Source organism: Halichondria panicea, chromosome 6 (genome assembly GCF_963675165.1).
Source record: "Halichondria panicea chromosome 6, odHalPani1.1, whole genome shotgun sequence".
Taxonomy (NCBI): domain Eukaryota; kingdom Metazoa; phylum Porifera; class Demospongiae; order Suberitida; family Halichondriidae; genus Halichondria; species Halichondria panicea.
The window spans coordinates 6,197,685-6,219,488 of record NC_087382.1 but is presented as its reverse complement, the minus strand read 5'-3'; the positions used below and the strand labels follow the sequence as shown (position 1 = coordinate 6,219,488).

The 21,804-nt window shown below is 39.5% G+C and overlaps 6 protein-coding genes across 6 annotated transcripts; all 6 read left to right on the top strand.

The window, feature by feature from the left end:
- Window positions 1-48: 48 nt before the first annotated feature.
- Window positions 49-3,415, top strand: LOC135337125 (uncharacterized). Its single transcript, XM_064533030.1, has 7 exons — window positions 49-318; window positions 421-526; window positions 640-816; window positions 1,852-2,003; window positions 2,132-2,213; window positions 2,346-2,579; window positions 2,776-3,415. Exons 1-7 carry the CDS (start codon window positions 205-207, stop codon window positions 3,243-3,245), a joined length of 1,335 nt encoding a protein of 444 aa, XP_064389100.1. The 5' UTR covers window positions 49-204; the 3' UTR covers window positions 3,246-3,415.
- Window positions 3,416-4,703: 1,288 nt separating this feature from the next.
- On the top strand, window positions 4,704-5,776 carry LOC135337092 (dentin sialophosphoprotein-like). The gene has a single exon (XM_064532991.1). The coding sequence runs from the start codon at window positions 4,799-4,801 to the stop codon at window positions 5,612-5,614; it is 816 nt and encodes a 271-aa protein (XP_064389061.1). The 5' UTR covers window positions 4,704-4,798; the 3' UTR covers window positions 5,615-5,776.
- A 2,498-nt stretch (window positions 5,777-8,274) lies between these two features.
- Window positions 8,275-9,613, top strand: LOC135337091 (dentin sialophosphoprotein-like). Its single transcript, XM_064532989.1, has one exon. The coding sequence runs from the start codon at window positions 8,349-8,351 to the stop codon at window positions 9,522-9,524; it is 1,176 nt and encodes a 391-aa protein (XP_064389059.1). The 5' UTR covers window positions 8,275-8,348; the 3' UTR covers window positions 9,525-9,613.
- A 1,191-nt stretch (window positions 9,614-10,804) lies between these two features.
- LOC135337090 (dentin sialophosphoprotein-like) lies at window positions 10,805-12,269 on the top strand. The gene has a single exon (XM_064532988.1). The coding sequence runs from the start codon at window positions 10,963-10,965 to the stop codon at window positions 12,154-12,156; it is 1,194 nt and encodes a 397-aa protein (XP_064389058.1). The 5' UTR covers window positions 10,805-10,962; the 3' UTR covers window positions 12,157-12,269.
- A 1,131-nt stretch (window positions 12,270-13,400) lies between these two features.
- Window positions 13,401-14,610, top strand: LOC135337248 (dentin sialophosphoprotein-like). Its single transcript, XM_064533142.1, has 2 exons — window positions 13,401-13,723; window positions 13,802-14,610. The coding sequence occupies exons 1-2, from the start codon at window positions 13,401-13,403 to the stop codon at window positions 14,529-14,531; spliced, it is 1,053 nt and encodes a 350-aa protein (XP_064389212.1). The 3' UTR covers window positions 14,532-14,610.
- Window positions 14,611-15,813: 1,203 nt separating this feature from the next.
- On the top strand, window positions 15,814-16,949 carry LOC135337089 (uncharacterized). Its single transcript, XM_064532987.1, has one exon. The coding sequence runs from the start codon at window positions 15,909-15,911 to the stop codon at window positions 16,860-16,862; it is 954 nt and encodes a 317-aa protein (XP_064389057.1). The 5' UTR covers window positions 15,814-15,908; the 3' UTR covers window positions 16,863-16,949.
- The last annotated feature ends 4,855 nt before the right edge of the window (window positions 16,950-21,804 follow it).

The following is a 21,804-nucleotide window of genomic DNA, read 5'->3' as shown; positions in this document are numbered from 1 at the left end:
CATCATGATCATTCTAAATAAGCGTAAGAAGAACTTGTAGATAGGTGGGAGGGGCTGCTTTGCACACTCGAGCTAGCTCAGTGAGCCCAGCTAGTAGTTTACAGCTTGTCTGATAATTACAAACCTAGTAACAGTACTTAGTCCTAGCAACAGCAACTAACACTTAGAGCTAGCTTCAGTCTTCAGCGTTGATCTCACAGTAACATGGCAAACTCCTTTATCCCTAAGGGCCAAGAAGGGCTTCTCCTCAGAGATCCACTAACCTTTGGATTTTCAGCCCCATCTGGAGCCAAGGACTACAAGCCAATTTACTCCAAGGTAGCAATAAAAATTCACACTAGTTAGATCACAATCAGCTAGCTGTAGGTGTGACTATATTAATATTAACAGGTAAAGAGCTAGCTATTAATTCTACTGCAGCAATATGATCATAGCCACAAGCTGAACAAGTATGACCGAGAAGCCCTGCAAAGTGGAGGCCTTCCTAAAAAGATAGGATTCTACACTAGGAATAACCCTCATCCAGGTATAATATGCATAGCTAGATAAACTAGGTCAAGTCCTGGCAGTTGGGCTTGTTCAATTTTGGTACTCGTCTCAATAAGTACATCTAAGGTACCTGTACAATAATGTTTGTAGTACGTGCTCGCCACATCAAAGGCCTGCTGGATGCTCCTATCTGCTGCATTGAGGACAACACCGAGCCAAGGTACCTGATGTCAGCTCCCTCCGGTCAGGACTTCCGGCAGCAGTATTATCCCCCAGCAAGCACCAGATTCAGTGCACGGGGACACCTACTACCTGCAGTAGGAGTAGGTGAGAAATCTAGGTATACGCTAGACAAATCGCATGTACATTATTACACTAATAATGACTCTATTTTTTCGTGGGGTAAAAAGTTTGCTCAACTCAAAAACAGTGATTTTCGTGAGTAAAACTGGTAAACCATGCGTGCTTCGTGGGGGAAATTTTCATGAAGGTCAGCTTTCCCCGAAAATGTTATCCCAACGAAAATACCCGCTATACGCTTCTCATGCAACCATAGCAACCAAATCTATAATTTTATTATGGCTATTAGCACTAAGCCTTTGTAATTAGTACTTTATGTTTTTTTAGCTTCAAGTTAACTTTTAGTGGCTGCAGTTGGAACCCCTATAAAATATGAAAGCACCGCGTGTGCATGGAGGTGTCAAAGCTAAAGCTACTAGCTATAGCAATAGCTTTTTTACACACATTATAACATTTAAAAATTACTGCATGGGTATATACCGGCAGAATCCAGAATCACAAAGAGTGGGGGTAATGATCGACCATGATTGTTGTTAAAAACGATCGATGCCAAAAGTCCCCAGTCTAAAATGAATGGTTACATCAACAGAGCCTTGCAGCTCTCTTCTCACTCTTGCAACTACCAATAGCTAGCGTTCTAGTGCAGAGCTAACTACTAAGTAGAGTATAGCCACACTCCGTGGATAAGTTATTCTATATACGCACTTTTCTGAAATGGCTGAAATGGCATTCCAAGTACCTCGAGAACGAAGCATTATTTTGCAAATCCACGAATAAAATCCAAGAAAACATGACTAAAAGCCTGTATAGAAACTCTTATGTGCACTTCATTGATCCTTGAGCAGCTGTAGCAGTCTACACACAGACACAGACACATAAACACACTACTGTATACCTCGCTTGCACATGCGCACCGAGGCATAATAAATAATGGGCACATTAAAGTTTTGGCCAGTATACTGGGACCTGCATGGGTGTATTGTCTGGCCTTTATATAGCTTCATGTTGGTCGTTAGCCATTATCTCTTCCATACATTTTCCACTCTATCCCACTGCGTGCAGTTCCGGTGACTTTTGCGTGGAGAGATGAGCTAGAGAAAAAGGCCAACAGCGCCATCCACCGAGCACTGGGACAGCCCCCAACATCCCGAGGAGGAGGGGCTGTAGGCCGAAGAAATCTAGTCAGCCAGTTTGACCACATGGACGATAGCAAGGTTAATGATACATGCATATAGAGTGACGTAATTTTCAACTCTCTTAATTGCTAGGCACGTATATAGCTTTCAGTTAATGATTGCTCTAACATGAAAATCTGTTAATTTGTAATATTGTTTTTCCACAGCTGCTCGATCTTATGTGCCAGATACTGCAGACTGACTCCATCCCAGCTTGCCAAGCATGGCTTAAAGCTGCATCTGATAGTGGTATATATAACGTTTTGATGCATGTATATAGTGGTAGAACAAGTGACACGATGCGATAGAACCATTTGATATTATACAGTAATTAATGCATTCGACAACTTGCATGACACACATACACACACTCACATATAGAAAAGACCATTGTACTGAACATGATAAGAATGGCTGCGACTGGTGAATTTACTTCCGATACTACCAAGAATAGACCATGTACGAGTGACTCTGATGTACGCTACATCTGGGCTCCCGATAAAAGTCAAGCCAGAGGAGGACATGGGTTGTTGAATAATGATCATGACTCCTATCTGGAGGATGAGGATTTCAAGTTTTCATTTGAAAAGGATAATGATGAAGACAACAGACCTGGTATGGCAGTAGTCCCCTTAAATTTGGCGATTTTTTTGCCAAATAGCCAAACTAAAACGCTTGCCAAATTTTCCCGTGTATACAGTATACAGAATTTGAGAACTATGCTCCTATACATTAGCTAGATTTTTGTACATATTATATAATGCACCAGTTTGGGCCAGTTCATTTACACAAACACCTGTTCAATTTACAGGTCTTTATGATGTTGATAACAGTGCCCCATTCAAGTTGCCTGAGAACGATACAATCGTCAAGACAGCCAGACAACTCTCCAATCTTGCTTCCAGACAAGGATCGCGCTGTGGAACGGCCAATGTCATGTTCAGAGGTCTCTCAGCAAAAGAACCTCCTTCTCCCTCAAGAAACGCCCAACTAGCCATGGCTGAAAACCTAAGCAAGTCAACATCTGAGCAGCTCCAGAGTTACCTCAAAAAACACAACCGTGAAAAACACTCACGTTCAGCATCTCTCTCCGGCCCTGTGGCAATAAGGCCGACCTCAAAGAGACCTAGATCGCGTAGTGCTACAGTTGGATCAAACACTGCTAACTATCCCCCTGCTCCTGTGAAGCTAACGGTGACCAAAGAGAGGCTCAGAGATGGTATTGGATCACGAAAAATAACAGCTAAGCTACAATACACTTCACATTGTGGCTCACAATAATCTGGATGAACGTAATTACATACAGTCAGTACGAAACGTTTATTTACGCTTTCAAACATACAAATTAAGCAATTACATTTTGCACATATAATTATTGAATGGCAATAATTGTATATTTATCTAGATAATGTTTGTGCAATCTTTATGACTGCATGTGTATATACATTTCAATTGTTCAACAATTTTGCAGGGTGCATGGGTGTATATATAGCTATAATGGTAACCATAAAAACATGTCCACTAATGGAACCATTCAACATCGCCTTGCTACCTCCCTAACTCTAAACCATTAGTTGCCATTAGTGATCAATAGCACATTTTTATGGGTTAGTTGATTGCTCTTCAATCACAATTTGCACATGAATACGGCTATATATCACCCGGATCCCAGTACACCGCAAGGACTGCAACACCCATGCAGCAAGGATTCCTATATACTGCATTAACAACTTTTGAACGGTACATGGGTGTATTATAATGGTAGATCACTAATGGAACTGTTCCACATACATTTCCCTCCCTAAATCATTAATTTATGTAGCAAGGAGATGTAGGATGGTTGCCATGCATTAGTGATCAATGTCACATTGTTATGGGTGTGTTACCTATTACACCCACCAGTTGAATCAATAGAGTCATGCCCCACACTATGATGAGAAAGACTATATACCGTATAGCGGGTAATTTTTGTGGGGTAAATATTCGTTATTTTCATGGGCAAGCTGACCTCCACGAAATTTAACGTAGGCGTGGCTTACCGAAACGTATGAATGCAGTGCAGGCAATGAGACTAAACGAAATTTTTACTCACGAAAACCACTGTTTTCGAGTTGAACAAATTTTTTACCCCACAAAAATTACCCGCTCTACGGTAATAATTATACACAGCAACCATATAAGACTTAGCCGAGCTAAGCTGATCGTAATGTTACAATGGTTTCCGCAGTGCTAAAAACATACTGTGCATGCCACCGTACTACATATAGGGTTATATGAAAATTAAGTGTGGATGTTCACACAGCTCTCCATTCCATGGCATTGATCGAAAAGTCACCTGCTAAAATTAGTAAAGTGCATGTAGCTATGCAGTGGGGCCATGCATGAGAAACCAGAATAAGCCTTAGCCTTAAAATTGATATCAGAATAACACACATGCATGCATGCATGCTGTTATTGCAGGCTTCTGTTATGTGTTCTTTAAGTTAACTTTGATTTTGAACCTCACAATAATAAATTGGCACCTTCTGACTACCTAAAATTTGTTTTGTACATACATTGGCAAAAGGAGTGTTATCAATTAGCTCATGAATATAATAAATTGATATGTATAGCTTTGTAATCAGAAACTTATTGAGAAAAGGGTGTTGTTGTCCTAGCAACATTCTTTTGAATGACTTTTGAACAATCATACTAGTCCATCACCATAATAATTATATCTACCACCTATATAGGTTGAATATCGGCTTTATAAAAGTGGAGTTTAAGCTGGTATAGCTATCATAAACCAAAAAGAAGAAATTCACCGATCGTGACAAGAGAAGAGGAAAGCGAGAATGAAAGCCATCATTGTTGCTCTAACCCTCCTGGCCGTCATGGTTCTCCTAATTGAGGGCAAACCCTTGTCTATCAGGGAGAAGGGCCGAGGTGTGCAGAGACGTTTGGAGAAGCTCAAAGAGAAACTTATCAGCGAAGAGTGTGAGCAAGTGTGCCCACCAATGCCTGGTAACAGCACGTCAAATCTGGAGTGTGCTCGCTGCATTGCCACAGGATCTCCTCAACTCTCTGACTTCCTATCAGCTGTTGCACTAGCTCGCTCTGGCAAGAATTGCTCAAGCAGGGTGAAGGTTTTCCTAAGAGAAAAAAGACATCGTCGTAAGAAGTCCAAAAAAAACAAGAAATCAAAGAGTGGAAAATCTAAGAGTGACTCTAGTACAGGATCAGGAGATGAAAGTAGTGATAGTAGCCAATCGGACAGTAGCGATAGCAGCCAATCGGACAGTAGCGATAGTAGCCAATCGGACAGTAGCGATAGCAGCCAATCGGACAGTAGCGATAGTAGCCAATCGGACAGTAGCGATAGTAGCCAATCGGACAGTAGCGATAGTAGCCAATCGGACAGTAGCGATAGCAGCCAATCAGACAGTAGCGATAGTAGCCAATCAGACAGTGATGAAGGATCCGGAGATATTTCCCCACTCGTAGAGAAAAGACAAACAGAGGAAGAGGATGATAATCTCGTCAAAATATTTGCTTCTCTGATAGGAGATTGTCGTGACAAGTGTGGCAACCTCAGTCGAGGGTGTGGAAAGCCTGTGCTGCCTTGTTTGAAGTGCATCATCAAAGAGTCTGACATGGATGAAACTCTGTAGTGAATATCATTGTCATTTTCAGCCATATACCATGGTCCAATTAAAATTGTGCTTGCATTTAATTTCTAACATAATTATATTCTATGAACTAAAGGTTTCATTTACAATGTATAGTAAGGAGTTGCAAATTCTCGAAGAAAAAAAAATTAAATTTCAGTGTAATTAACATTTTGTGTGTGAAGTAGAAGGGAAACATCATGATGGCTTGCAAACTGAATGAAAACATTAAATGTTCCAAGTAGCCAAATAAAAAAACGCTTGCTAAATTTTCCTTAGATCTATCTATATACTCATCAAAGAGTCCGACATGCATGAAACTTTATAGTGGATAACATTGCATTTGACAATTTCAGCCAAAATTAATACTATGGTCCCAATTAATGCCAAAATTGCGCTTGCATTATTTCTGACGTATAAATTTAAAAGTTCTATTTTAATTAGGATTGCAAATTCTCAAAAAAACTAATTTCAGCATATCATTTTGAGTGTATAATTTAATATAAAGTGGAAGGAAAACATCACGATGGCTTGCAACTGAATGAAACTGCAGTAAATTTATAGCCAAATTAAAATGCTTGCCAACTTTTCCTGTTATACAGTATACAGATTCTGAAACAATACTCTTAGCTAGCTAGATTTTTGTGAGTATACATATTATACTAGGTATATGCACACGCATGAACATGCAGCCTCACGTAGAGTTGTACTTAATTTTAGGAGAAAAAAGAATCCAAGAGTAGACTTAATTGCTAGAGAGTGTAGAGAATGAGATTTGTGGATGTATATATAGATCAATGAAAATAGCAATTACTTTGATTTATTGGTTAGAATCAGTCTCTCTAGAACTCTGCTTTCAGTAGTAGTGTCGTTGTTGGCTACATGCAGGATCATGCCAATAGTAAATTTGAGATTTGTGGATGTGTATAGATCAATGAAAATAGCAATTACTTTGATTTATTGGTTAGAATCAGTCTCTCTATAACTCTGCTTTCTCTTTCTAACAGTAGAGTCTAGTAGTGTCGTTGTTGGCTACAGGATCATGCCAATTGGAACCGAGGTAATAAAGATTAACCGACCACTCAATTCCCATTATCACTGAGCGTGACATACATACGTGTTATACTTGTTGCCTTTTGACCTCTGAGATCAAACGAATAGCAGGTGCCTGCAGTATGCACTGGGGCAAGTGTCCTTTTGAGACCTGAGCCCACCCTTCACCAATACCTATTATAGACGGGTAGTAATTTTAGCGTTTTCAGAGCTTGCTTAGTATACTCTCAAAAGTACATTATACAAAAGTACATTACATTATAAAGAAAAACTTTTTTTTTTAGATTCGTAATTAAAATGCGTTGTATTATTAACGCGTACTTAATTTAGCGTTAATTGCAAATTCGCTAAAATTTGCTAAAATTAGTACCCTTTATAATAGTAACAAATCATGACACACTCAGTGAGACATTTGTGGTTCCTGTGGGAAATTTACTATTATGCATGGTTTGGGTGCAGTTACTATACAGTATCCAGCCACCAAAAATAGAACAAAACAACCAAATCATTTTTTTTTCGTATCTATATACAGCAAGTGGTTTCTATGCTGGTTTTTCTATATGCAGCAAAAGGTTTTTATGGCAATTCGTGACACAAGCAGTTCAGCTATTGGCCCTTTGTAGTAGATAATGATCTCGCTAAAGGCCCTGACCACCACTATACTGCAGGCCAATAAACAGCTTGTGGCACCAGTTGTCCAGGAGTGCATGCATTTCATGCACTCTTGATGGTGGCACTCATAGCCATGTAATAACTAATACACACACACACAGTAACACATACATAATTATACGCATACATACAAATGTTTTCTGAGATACGATGGCAGTACATTACCGTATAGCTAGCTGGTAATTGTCATGGGGCAAATATTCGTGGTTTTTGTGCTTGAACACAAATATTTTACCTACGAATGAAGCGATTTGCCTACCTTTACCTGCAGTGTAAGCAGCAACCATGAAAATATTATCCACGAAGTGACTAAATATTCGCTCAACCACAAATGTTTTGCTCCCCGAAAATTACCCGCTATACGGTAGTTGCCTCCCGCTAAGGCGCTCGGCAATATAACGTACCAGTTTGTGTTAATTTATTTGTACAAACATAATTATACTAAAATTAGTGAAATGCATGTAGCCATGCATATGCAGTGCATGGCCATACGGGAAACCAGAATAGGCCTCAGCCTAAAGAGTGCATGCACATAATATTCCCGTATCGATTGATGTGTATACTGATTGATGGTACATATATAGATTCACATTCATCATAACCACTTAAAAGGGATATCAGCTGAACTAATAACACATGCATGTATATATTGCAGGCTTCTGTTGTGTGTTCTTTAAAGGCCAGAACTAATAAGATGACTGCAGTAGTCAAAGAACACTGAACCTCACAAAAATAAATTGGCACCTTCTGACTTCCTAAAATTTGCAGTTGGCAAGAGGTTGTGTAATCAATTAGCTCATCTGAATATAAGTATAGCTTTGTAATCAAAATCTTATTGACATTAAAGGTGTCCTAGCAACATTCGTTTGAATGACTTTTGAATAGTCCATCACCATATATATACATCCACCTATATACGATGAAATATCAGCTTTATAAAAGTGACGGTAGCTATATCATAAAACAAAAAGAAGAAATTCACCGATCGTGACAAGAGAAGTGGAAAACGAGAATGAAAGCCATCATTGCTGCTCTAACTCTCCTGGCCGTCATGGTTCTCCTAATTGAGGGCAAACCCTTGTCTATCAAGGAGAAGGGCCAAGGTGTGCAGAGACGTTTGGAGAAGCTCAAGGAGAAACTTGTCAGCGAACAGTGTGAGCAAGTCTGCCCACCAATGCCTGGTAACAGCACGTCAAATCTGGAGTGTGCTCGCTGCATTGCCACAGGGTCTTCTCAACTCTCTGACTTCCTATCAGCTGTCGCACTAGCTCGCTCTGACAAGAATTGCTCAAGCAGGGTGAAGGTTTTCCTAAGAGAAAAAAGACACCGTCGTAAGAAGTCCAGAAAAAACAAGAAATCAAAGGGTGGAAAATCTAAGAGTAGAAAATCTAAGAGTGACTCTAATACAGGATCAAGAGATGAAAGTAGCGATAGTAGCCAATCAGACAGTAGCGATAGTAGCCAATCGGACAGTAGCGATAGTAGCCAATCGGACAGTAGCGATAGTAGCCAATCAGACAGTGAAGGATCCGGAGATATTTCTCCAATTGCGGAAGAAATCGAAAGCAGTAAATCAAGAAAGAGAAGCAAATCCAGCAAGAGTGACAGTTCTAAAAGCAAGCGATCTGCGAGCGAAGAGAGTGAAGATGGCAATGATGACGAAACTCTAACAATGATGAAATCAAAAGGTGGAAAGTCTAAAAGTGAATCCGATACTGATGAAGATGAAAGTGGCAATGGTAGAAAATCAGACAGCGAAGAATCCAGAGTTCTTTCTCCGCTTGTGGAAAAAAGCGATAAATCTAGCATGAGGGACAAATCAAAGAGCAAACAATCTGTGACCAATTTTAGTGAGAGCGAACAGAGTAAAGATGACAACAATGAGTCTGCTGATGAGTCATCCAATTCCAGTGAGAGTGAAGAATCTGTAAGTGATGAATCTGAGAGCACTGCCGAATCTGATAGCGAGTCCGAAGCAAGTGAGAGTGATTCAACTTCTGATGCCTCAACTGCTGTAGAGAAAAGGCAAGCAGAGGAAGAGGATGATGATAATCTCGTCAATACATTTGCTGCTCTGATTGGAGATTGTCATGTCAAGTGTGGCAACCTCAATCGAGGGTGTGGAAAGCCTGTGCTTCCTTGTCTGAAGTGCATCATCAAAGAGTCTGACATGAATGAAACTATGTAGTGAATATCATTGTGCTTTTGCCAATTTCAGCCAAATACTATACCATAATTATATATAGTCTAATTATAATGCAAAATTGTGTTAATTTCTGACATATAAATTTATAGATCTAATGAACTAAAGGTTCCATTTACAATTTAAGTAAGGAGTTGCAAATTATTGAAGATCAAATTTCAGCAGCAATTTCAAAGTCAACACATCTGAGCAGCTCCAGAGTTACCTCAAGAAACACAACCGTGAAAAACACTCACGTTCTATCTCTTTTCGGCCCCGTGGCAATAAGGCCGACCTTGAAGATATACCTGTAATTATATAGCACACGTAGTGCTACAGCTGGATCAAACACAGCTAACTATTGGTATTCCCCTGTTCATGTGAAACTAACGGTTACTAAAGAGAGACTCAGGATGGTACATGGATCAAGAGCTGGGTGTGGTCCTGGGTGGAGTTACACCTGAGACTGACAAGGAGGAGGGTGGAGGTGTAGTGCATGGTCATGAAATATAACAGCTAAGTTACAATACACTTCACATTGCATGTGGCTCGCAATAATCTGGATGAAGGTAAATACATATAGATCTACATTCAGTATACAAAACGCAAATACAAATTAAGCAATCACATTTTTGCACATACGGTCATACCGTATTACTAGAATGTTTTGCTAGCACAAACATTTGCGAATGTTGCGATGGTTGATCAATTTGCAACAATAAAATCCGCAAAATTTTTTTTCACCTGCAAAATATTCTACGGTAATACGGTAATTAGTGTACGGCAATAATTATATGACTGTGTATATACATTTCAATTGTTTCAACAACTTTGCAGGGTGGTGTAACTAATGTATCTATAATTATAGCTAATGCATTGGGTAAATCTATAGTAACACACAGTGAGTTGATCACTAAATGGAACCATTCAACATCGCCTTGCTATACATTTCCCTAATAACCCATGATGAACATGCATATAGCTAAAAGGAGGATGGTGGGTTGCCATGTATACTATAATTATTAGTGATCAATATCACATGTTTTTATGGGTGTGTTAATTTTGTTTCAAAACATACAATCAAACATGCATGCTATAATTATTGCATACAAAACTCTGTTGGTGTTCTTTAAGGACAGAACTGAGATTAATTGGCATCACTGACTTCCGGCTTTGTGTTACGGTTGGCAAGAGAGTGTGTAATCAATTAGCTCATCTGAATATATGTATATAGCTATGCAATCAGATCCTTATTGACAAAAAGGGTGTTGCTCTATTAGTAAACAACTGATTAGTCCATCACCATATCTACCCAACTATGTTGAAATATCAGCTTTATAAAAGTGCATGGAGTTCAAGCTGGCAGCTATTATAAACTAGGCCCGGAAAAGAAGACAAATTGAAATTCACTGATCGCGATTGACCAGATAAGTGGAAAACGAGAATGAAAGCCACTATTGCTGCTCTAACCCTCCTGGCCGTCATGGTTCTCCTAATTGAGGGCAAACCCTTGTCTATCAAGGAGAAGGGCCGAGGTGTGCAGAGACGTTTGGAGAAGCTCAAGGAGAAACTTATCAGCGAACAGTGTGAGCAAGTGTGCCCACCAATGCCTGGTAACAGCACGTCAAATCTGGAGTGTGCTCGCTGCATTGCCACAGGATCTCCTCAACTCTCTGACTTCCTATCAGCTGTCGCACTAGCTCGCTCTGACAAGAATTGCTCAAGCAGGGTGAAGGTTTTCCTAAGAGAAAAAAGACACCGTCGTAAGAAGTCCAGAAAAAACAAGAAATCAAAGGGTGGAAAATCTAAGAGTATAAAATCTAAGAGTGACTTTAATACAGGATCAAGAGATGAAAGTAGCGATAGTAGCCAATCAGACAGTAGCGATAGTAGCCAATCGGACAGTAGCGATAGTAGCCAATCGGACAGTAGCGATAGTAGCCAATCGGACAGTAGCGATAGTAGCCAATCAGACAGTGAAGGATCCGGAGATATTTCTCCACTTGCGGAAGAAAGCAGTAAATCAAGAAAGAGAAGCAAATCCAGCAAGAGTGACAGTTCTAAAAGCAAGCGATCTGTGAGCGAAGAGAGTGAAGATGGCAATGATGACAAAACTCTAACAATGATGAAATCAAAAGGTGGAAAGTCTAAAAGTTACTCCGATACTGATGAAGATGAAAGTGGCAATGGTAGAAAATCAGACAGCGAAGAATCCAGAGTTCTTTCTCCGCTTGTGGAAAAAAGCGATAAATCTAGCATGAGGGACAAATCGAAGAGCAAACAATCTGTGACCAATTTTAGTGAGAGCGAACAGAGTAAAGATGACAACAATGAGTCTGCTGATGAGTCATCCAATTCCAGTGAGAGTGAAGAATCTGTAAGTGATGAATCTGAGAGCACTGCCGAATCTGATAGCGAGTCCGAAGTAAGTGAGAGTGACTCAACTTCTGATGCCTCAACTACTGTAGAGAAAAGGCTAGCAGAGGAAGAGGATGATGATAATCTCGTCAATACATTTGCTGCTCTGATTGGAGATTGTCATGGCAAGTGTGGCAACCTCAGTCGAGGGTGTGGAAAGCCTGTGCTGCCTTGTCTGAAGTGCATCATCAAAGAGTCTGACATGGATGAAACTATGTAGTGAATATCATTGTGCTTTTGCCAATTTCAGCCAAATACTCTAATTATAATGCAAAATTGTGTTAATTTCTGACATATAAATTTATAGAACTAAAGGTTCCATTTACAATTTAAGTAAGGAGTTGCAAATTATTGAAGATCAAATTTCAGCAATTTGAAAGTCACAACACATCTGAGCAGCTCCAGAGTTACCTCAAGAAACACAACCGTGAAAAACATGCACTCGCGTTCTATCTCTTTTCAGCCCCGTGGCAATAAGGCCGACTTTGAAGATATACTCAGAGATGGTACATGTAGTGGATCATGACTAAGTTACAATACACTTCACATTGCATGTGGCTCGCAATAATCTGGATGAAGGTAATACATAATAATACAAAACGTTTATGTTTCCAAATACAAATTAAGCAATCACAGTTTTGCACATACCGTATTACTAGAATGTTTTGCTAGCACAAACATTTGCGAATGTTGCGATAGTTGATCAATTTGCAACAATAAAATCCGCAAGCATTTTTTTTCACCTGCAAAATATTCTAGTAATACGGTAATTAGTGTACGGCAATAATTATATGACTGTGTATATACATTTAAATTGTTTCAACAACTTTGCAGGGTGGTGTAACTAACGTATCTATAATTATAGCTAATGCATTGGGTAAATCTAGTAACACACAGTGAGTTGATCACTAATTATAAATGGAACCATTCAACATCGCCTTGCTATACATTTCCCTAACCCTATATGCCATGATGAACATGTATATATAGCAAGGGCATAAAAGGAGGATGGTGGGATGGTTGCCATGTATACTATATATTAATAATCAATATCACATGTTTTTATGGGGTGTGTTAATTTTGTTTCAAAACATACAATTTTATACAATCAGTTCACACATGCAATATTGCATACAGAGCTCGATCTGTTGGTGTTCTTTAAGGCCAGAACTTAGATTAATTGGCACCACTGACTTCCGGCTTTGTGTTACAGTTGGCAAGAGAGTGTGTAATCAATTGAATATATGTATATAGCTATGAAATCAGATCCTTATTGACAAAAAGGGTGTTGTTCTAACAACATTCTTTTGATTGGTCCATCACCATATCCACCCACCTATGTTGAAATATCAGCTTTATAAAAGTGCATGGAGTTCAAGCTGGCAGCTATTGTAAACTAGGCCCGGAAAAAAAGACAAATTGAAATTCACTGATCGCGATTGACCAGATAAGTGGAAAACGAGAATGAAAGCCACTATTGCTGCTCTAACCCTCCTGGCCGTCATTCTCCTAATTGAGGGCAAACCCTTGTCTATCAAGGAGAAGGGCCGAGGTGTGCAGAGACGTTTGGAGAAGTTCAAGGAGAAACTTATCAGCAAACAGTGTGAGCAAGTGTGCCCACCAATGCCTGGTAACAGCACGTCAAATCTGGAGTGTGCTCGCTGCATTGCCACAGGATCTTCTCAACTCTCTGACTTCCTATCAGCTGTCGCACTAGCTCGCTCTAACAAGAATTGCTCAAGCAGGGTGAAGGTTTTCCTAAGAGAAAAAAGACACCGTCGTAAGAAGTCCAGAAAAAACAAGAAATCAAAGGGTGGAAAATCTAAGAGTAGAAAATCTAAGAGTGACTCTAATACAGGATAAAGAGATGAAAGTAGCGATAGTAGCCAATCAGACAGTAGTGATAGTAGCCAATCGGACAGTAGCGATAGTAGCCAATCAGACAGTGAAGGATCCGGAGATATTTCTCCACTTGCGGAAGAAATCGAAAGCAGTAAATCAAGAAAGAGAAGCAAATCCAGCAAGAGTGACAGTTCTAAAAGCAAGCGATCTGTGAGCGAAGAGAGTGAAGATGGCAATGATGACGAAACTCTAACAATGATGAAATCAAAAGGTGGAAAGTCTAAAAGTAACTCCGATACTGATGAAGATGAAAGTGGCAATGGTAGAAAATCAGACAGCGAAGAATCCAGATTTCTTTCGCCGCTTGTGGAAAAAAGCAATAAATCTAGCATGAGGGACAAATCAAAGAGCAAACAATCTGTGACCAATTTTGGTGAGAGCGAACAGAGTAAAGATGACAACAATGAGTCTGCTGATGAGTCATCTAATTCCAGTGAGAGTGAAGAATCTGTAAGTGAAGAATTTGATAGCGAGTCCGAAGCAAGTGAGAGTGACTCAACTTCTGATGCCTCAACTGCTGTAGAGAAAAGGCAAGCAGAGGAAGAGGATGATGATAATCTCGTCAAAATATTTGCTGCTCTGATTGGAGATTGTTATGACAAGTGTGGCAACCTCAGTCGAGGGTGTGGAAAGCCTGTGCTGCCTTGTCTGAAGTGCATCATCAAAGAGTCTGACATGGATGAAACTATGTAGTGAATTTCAGTTAAATACTATACCATAGTCCAATTAATGCCAAAATTGTGACATATAAATTTAAGGTTCCATTTACAAAGTAAGTAAGGAGTTGCAAATTATTGAAGAGATCAAATTTCAGCAATTTCAAAGTCAACACATCTGAGCAGCTCCAGAATTACCTCAAGAAACAACCGTGAAAAACACTCGCGTTCTATCTCTTTTCAGCCCCGTGGCAATAAGGCCGACCTTAAAGATATATACCTGTAATTATATAGCACACGTAGTGCTACAGCTGGATCAAACTATTGGTATTCCCCTGCTCCTGTGAAACTAACGGTTACTAAAGAGAGACTCAGAGATGGTACATGGATCAAAAGCTGGGTGTGGTCCTGGGTGGAGTTACACCTGAGACTGACAAGGAGGAGGGTGGAGGTGTAGTGGATCATATGAAATATAACAGTTAAGCTACAATACACTTCACATTGCATGTGGCTCGCAATAATCTTGATGAAGGTAAATACATAATTATACATTCAGTATACAAAACGTTCAGTATGCTTCCAAACATACAAATTAAGCAATCACATTTTTGCACATACCGTATTACTAGAATGTTTTGCGAGCACAAACATTTGCGAATGTTGATCAATTTGCAACAATAAAATCCGCAAAAAATTTTTTTTCACTCGAAAAATATTCTAGTAATACAGTAATTAGTGTACGGCAATAATTATATGGCTGTGTGTACAATTGTTTCAACAACTTTGCAGGGTGGTGTAACTAATAACACATCTATAATTATATAGCTGATGCATTGGGTAAATCTAGTAACACACAGTGAGTTGATTACTAAATGGAACCATTCAACATCGCCTTGCTATACATTTCCCTAACCCTATATATATATACACCATGATAAGCATGCATATAGCAAGGGCATACAAGGAGGATGTTGGGATGGTTGCCATGTATACTATATTAGTGATAAATATCACATGTTTTTATGGGTGTATTAATTTTGTTTCAAAACACAACTTTATACAATCACACATGCATGCATGCTATATTGCATACAGAACTCTGTTGGTGTTCTTTAAGGCCAGAACTTAGATTAATTGGCACCTCTGACTTTCGGCTTTGTGTTACGGTTGGCAAGAGAGTGCGTAATCAATTAGCTCATCTGTATATAGCTATGCAATCAGATCCTTATTGACAAAAAGGGTGTTGTTCTATTAGTACAGCAACATTCTTTTGATTAGTCCATCACCATATCCACCCACATATGTTGAAATATCAGCTTTATAAAAGTGCATGGAGTTCAAGCTGGCAGCTATTATAAACTAGGCCCGGAAAAAGAAGAAATTCACTGATCGCGATTGACCAGATAAGTGGAAAATGAGAATGAAAGCCACTATTGCTGCTCTAACCCTCCTGGCCGTCATGGTTCTCCTAATTGAGGGCAAACCCTTGTCTATCAAGGAGAAGGGCCGAGGTGTGCAGAGACGTTTGGAGAAGCTCAAGGAGAAACTTACCAGCAAACAGTGTGAGCAAGTGTGCCCACCAATGCCTGGTAACAGCACGTCAAATCTGGAGTGTGCTCGCTGCATTGTCACAGGATCTCTTCAACTCTCTGACTTCCTATCAGCTGTCGCACTAGCTCGCTCTGACAAGAATTGCTCAAGCAGGATGAAGGTGACAAATTTAAGTGAGAGCAAACGATCTGCGAGCGAACAGAGTGAAAATGACAGCACTGAGTCAGACTCTACTGATGAGTCATCCAGTTCCAGTTCCAGTGAAGAATCTGAGAGCACTGCCGAATCTGATAGCGAGTCCGAAGCAAGTGAGAGTGACTCAACTTCTGATGCCTCAACTGCCGAATCTGAGAGCGAGTCCGAAGCAAGTGAGAGTGACTCAACTTCTGATGCCTCAACTGCCGAATCTGATAGCGAGTCCGAAGCAAGTGAGAGTGACTCAACTTCTGATGCCTCAACTGCCGAATCTGATAGCGAGTCCGAAGCAAGTGAGAGTGACTCAACTTCTGATGCCTCAACTGCCGAATCTGAGAGCGAGTCCGAAGCAAGTGAGAGTGACTCAACTTCTGATGCCTCAACTGCTGAATCTGATAGCGAGTCCGAAGCAAGTGAGAGTGACTCAACTTCTGATGCCTCAACTGCTGTAGAGAAAAGGCAAGCAGAGGAAGAGGATGATGATAATCTCGTCAAAATATTTGCTGCTCTGATTGGAGATTGTCATGACAAGTGTGGCAACCTCAGTCGAGGGTGTGGAAAGCCTGTGCTGCCTTGTCTGAAGTGCATCATCAAAGAGTCTGACACGGATGAAACTCTGTAGTGGCACTTAATTTCTGCCTAACTAACTCAGTAGTTATAATGAACAGTTCTCTAATCATAATAGATAAATTTGCCACAATTTCAGCCATCCAATGCCAAAAATAGTGCTTGCATGCATTTTAATATATGGATTATGAACAATAAAATTATAATAATACACTACTATAAATATTTAATTTTGCTGGCAAAGGAGGCTATACGTACTATTTTAGAGCGGCCTCTGATCAAGCATATATATATTTGGCTAAGAACGAATTAAAAATTTGCATCAATAATTTTTTGGTCTAAACAAATTTGACATAATCCATCAAAATTTGCTTCATAAAACGAAACGTTTAGTTTCATTCATGATCTGTTATAAATCGAGGAAGGGTATAATCTCAATCTTGTCTACATTTTTATAGTTCAAAGATTTGAAAGACCGGCTGAAATTTCCCCTTGTCAACTGTAATGCATCTATAGGACAGCAGTGCCTGAGGGTGTATAATAGACAATCGTGATTATCGATGTCGTATCACACACACAAAATTGGTGCTTTTTTCGAGGTCTGCTATAAAGTTAAGAGGTATGGCGTACACTAAATGATGTGTGGTTTTAACGCAGATGCGTGACTTTTGTGGCAAATCAGGAAAAAACACACATAGTTACGCACTCTGCATCTTTTATTTACAGTGATAATTATAGCCGGTTCAATTTCTTGCAAGTATATATAAGTGCACGCATGCATGGATAAGATATTAAAACACGTATATATATATACAGCTTGCATAATAAAGGCAAAGATGGACATATTTTATAGGTTATAAATATTTATCCATGCAAGATGTATACGTGCGATGGTGCTTTACACTTCATACATGCACCATCTGTAAACATCTAATTGCAAGCCAACATTGCTTTGCAGGGCAGGGTCTTCATTACTTTGCAGGGCAGGGCCTTCATTACTTAAGGCAATTACGCTTCAATACAAGATTGATCCCACCCATGTAGCTACACACAAAACATAATAATGCTTTTGTTGCATTTTGAGTGGGCAGATCAAAGGGAACACTGTGCCAATATCTGCCATATGACACAGGTCACTATCTATAGATACTGGCACAGTATGGCTGAAGTTACTTAAAGCCCACCCTCCTCCCAGTTACCTGAAACGTCCCTTTTATAGTATAACACTGTTAACAGTATTCAGTGGTAGGCAGAAGACGTTTTTCATGTGTCTGGTGCATTCCACAGCCGCCACAAGTAGTTGCAAACTAGTTGTCCTATAAAAAGAGTGATGTGTACTAGGCCTTGCCCAATTATGCTGCCATAATTTTGAGACTAATAGGTGCATGGTACATGGTGCATGCATGGAGCATTGAGCTATCATGTATTACCGTATAGCGGGTATATTTCGAGGGTAGAAATTTTCGCGGATGGACCATTACAAAGGATTTCGCGGATTTTATTTTCGTGGTCTGAGTTCCAGCCTTTTGGCGCATGACATGCAGCTGTTACCACCACACCGTTAGCCTCGAATCCAGGCCTAGCCTATAACGGTGAGGCACCTCTTATTGTCGATAGGTGTGGTCAATAATACTGAACACGCCTACTATTCAATAAAGATATAAATTTTCGTGGGTATAAATTTTCGCGGTAGAGGCTCAATCTGCGAAAACCGCGAACATTTATACCCTCGAAATATACCCGCTATACGGTAGTTATTGCCCAGCCAGAGTGCAACATGCCATAATTATATTGGACTGGAGCAACATAATTCCGAGGGCATTATGTCAGTCCAGTGCAATATATGGCATGTTGCACAGGGCGCCTGTAATAACTAACTTGTTGCCCAATGACCCGGTCATATAAATCGTAATAAAAGACATGTGTTTTGAAGGAATTTAGTGTATTCATTAGTTTTGCTGAATTCCATAGTAAATGTTTAGGTTTTCTTCCCACTAGTAGTTATAAAAGTAGTAGCCTATAAAAGGGACCATATGAGTTATTGGGTGGTGGGATGGTGGGTATAAGTCTCAAATGGATATCTCTTACTGCATTTACACACAGCGCATGCAAGTGCATATAATCCAGTGCAATATATGGTTGCCATGGTAGTGATGCAACATGCCATAATATTATACTGAGCACTGCATGGATTGCTTTGATCTGCCCACTCACTGCTGCATGGGCAACAAGCCAGCCTAATAGCAAAAAATAATAGCCTATTAGGCAATTTTTAGTAGAAAGTACGATTTTATAAAAGCACTATATTATAATTATAGCCTCAATAGCATGCATTAATATACTGACTCGTTGATGCTTTTTATTGGGTAATAATTAAAGACTAGCTATAGTAATATTATAGGTAAGAATTAAAGACTAATAGGTACAATGCATGAGACTTGGAGACTAGAATAATAGGTAAAATTTTGAGCATAAAATTGGGCAAGGCCTAATGTGTACACGGAAAGGAATGCAACAAATCAGTTGTTACACAGCTCACTCGTGCGCATATTGGATATATTGGCTCAGAGTGCCTTTGCCCTCGAGGCCTGCGGCCCTCGGGCCTAAGTCACTACTGAGCCAATATATCCCATGTGGCACTCGTGCATGTGTCACAACTATTACATATGCATGCATGTATGAGGCAATTAACAAGTCAGAATAACAAAAGAGAAATTGAAGGCATGCACTAAGTTAAATACATGCATCAGTTTAATTGACTGAGGCAGAGCTATAACAAACCAGTGCATGCATGGGGACACTGTATATAGACATGCAGTGCCATGCACAGAGCAAGCAATCTCTCTTAATGGCTATGATTATATGTACTGCGAAAAAAGGTGAACTGAAATAATCATATCTATATAGACACCCAAATGACTCAATGGCCATCCAAGTCTCATTACAGCTTGCATGCACATGCAGACTGGTATAAAAAACTACGTAATACAGCCAGTAATTATAACAGGTATAATTATATGTTCGAGGGTATAAACTTTCGTGGAAGCACTGCTAGAAACACTGTTAGTGATTAATTTTCGTGGACATCAGCGTTTGGTTGCATGTGTGCATGCGATATTAAGTGTACATGGTATATATACAACAGTGAAAAAGGCGAAAGTTTATATGCATGCAGATATGCATGGTGTGCTGATAATTATACTCTATAATAACATGCTTTCTAATTGAAAGCCTATATATAGCTAACATTGCATGCTTTGTAGGGCAGGGCAACCTCAAACATATAGCTAATTAAGGCAATTATGCTTAAATACAAGATTATTGTGTACACAAAACATATCACAAATCATGGTTTATGTAGCAACAAGTCAGAATAACAATTTTTATCGCAGAGAAATATGGCGCTATAATTATTAGTGCCATAATTCAAGGGGGTATACTTTTTTGCATTAAGGAGTATACTTTTTTCATTAGGGGGTATACTTTTTTATTAGGGGGTATACTTTTTCATTAGGGGGTATACTTTTCATTAGGGTATACTCTTTTCATTAGGGGGTATACTTTTTCATTAGGGTGTACTCTTTTCATTATAGGGGGTACACTTTTTCTAGGGTATATATTTTTTCATGAGAGCAGTATACTTTTTATTAGGGAGAACATTATTCAATAGGGTGCATGTGTATACTTTTCACTGAAAATAATGGAGCCCTTATTTATGGGCTCCTGATAAATCAATGGCCATTTCCAGAAGACCTTTGACTTATTGATCGACCTTTGACCTGAACACAGAGGAGGCTGGAACTATTTGACTTTTTTTTTTTCTTTAAAATTTTTTATGCAAAAAAAGCATACAGGGTTTACAACAAATAGCGCTAGGCTAATAAAACGTTGTCTACCTGGGAACGAACAGACGAACAAGGCAGTAAAAAAAAAAGAGAATGTTATAGGTTTGTTCAGAGCATGCATGCAGTAACTACGGAGTGCAGGTATACAAACGGTGCAGGTGGTTTTTAAAATGAGCGGGGTCTGTGCCGAGACAATTTCATCAGGCAAGGCATTCCAATGTTTGATGACATCTATGAAATATGAAAATTTGTGTGCATCTGTTGGTACAAACGGGGTGAAGAGTTGGACTGAGTTTGAACTTCTTGGAGATGGTTGTGGGTGGGGAGTGAAGGCTGTTGGAGGGATGCATGATTCTTTTCTTAGGATTTTAAAGCAAAGCTTCAACTTTTGCATGCGTCTTCGGATAGACAGTGGCTTTAGGTCCAGGGAGGAGCACAGAAACGGGTTGATGACCAGTCTTGAGTTATAACTCTTCCCGCAAATTTCTGAACGTTTTCCAGTAATTTTGTGGATTTGAGTTGGTGGGGGTCCCAAACTGCCCCGCAGTAGTCTAGCTTCGGGAGTACAGTGGTTTGATATATCTTGTGGCGAAGGTGTTTTGGGGCGTCATGAAAGTTCCTATGTATTCTACCTAGCAGTTGTTTAGAGTTAAGGTCACTAAATAGCCAAACAGACTACTTCAAGTCTAGTTTTAGTGTCTGTATAAGTTTTAAAACGTTATTCTGCAGGGGGGGGTCAATTTTATTTCACCAATTTTGTTCAAAAGCAGAGATACGATAAAAAGTCAGCTCTTGTACTAGCCTCGATATCGTGAGCGGCTTGTTCTCGAGGTCAACACACAACTGGCTTTGACTTTGCAATACAAGTCTCAGAAGATACAAGTATACCCCTCTCATGTATATATACCAATGAGAAAAGTATATCCCTAATGAAAAGAGTATATATACCCTAATGAAAAAGTATACCCCCTAATGAAAAAAGTATACCCCCTAATAAAAAAGTATACCCCCTAATGAAAAAGTATACACCTTTGAATTATGGCACTAATATAGCGCCATAGAGAAATGCATCACTATATAGTATACTGCATGGGGAAAATTTCCGGACGGAAGTAGTAGGCGGGACTGTACGTAGCAAAAAAAGCATGTGGA

What these genes read in the sequence shown, in the direction of transcription:
- LOC135337248 (XM_064533142.1), top strand. Translation starts at nt 13,401, where the DNA reads ATGAAAGCCACTATTGCTGCTCTAACCCTCCTGGCCGTCATTCTCCTA. An exon ending in AAAAGACACCGTCGTAAGAA is followed by an intron (nt 13,724 to 13,801) that starts GTCCAGAAAAAA and finishes TACAGGATAAAG; the next exon opens with AGATGAAAGTAGCGATAGTA.
- LOC135337091 (XM_064532989.1), top strand. Translation starts at nt 8,349, where the DNA reads ATGAAAGCCATCATTGCTGCTCTAACTCTCCTGGCCGTCATGGTTCTC.
- LOC135337092 (XM_064532991.1), top strand. Translation starts at nt 4,799, where the DNA reads ATGAAAGCCATCATTGTTGCTCTAACCCTCCTGGCCGTCATGGTTCTC.
- LOC135337089 (XM_064532987.1), top strand. Translation starts at nt 15,909, where the DNA reads ATGAGAATGAAAGCCACTATTGCTGCTCTAACCCTCCTGGCCGTCATG.
- LOC135337090 (XM_064532988.1), top strand. Translation starts at nt 10,963, where the DNA reads ATGAAAGCCACTATTGCTGCTCTAACCCTCCTGGCCGTCATGGTTCTC.
- LOC135337125 (XM_064533030.1), top strand. Translation starts at nt 205, where the DNA reads ATGGCAAACTCCTTTATCCCTAAGGGCCAAGAAGGGCTTCTCCTCAGA. An exon ending in ACTACCTGCAGTAGGAGTAG is followed by an intron (nt 817 to 1,851) that starts GTGAGAAATCTA and finishes CACTGCGTGCAG; the next exon opens with TTCCGGTGACTTTTGCGTGG. An exon ending in TAAAGCTGCATCTGATAGTG is followed by an intron (nt 2,214 to 2,345) that starts GTATATATAACG and finishes ACTCACATATAG; the next exon opens with AAAAGACCATTGTACTGAAC.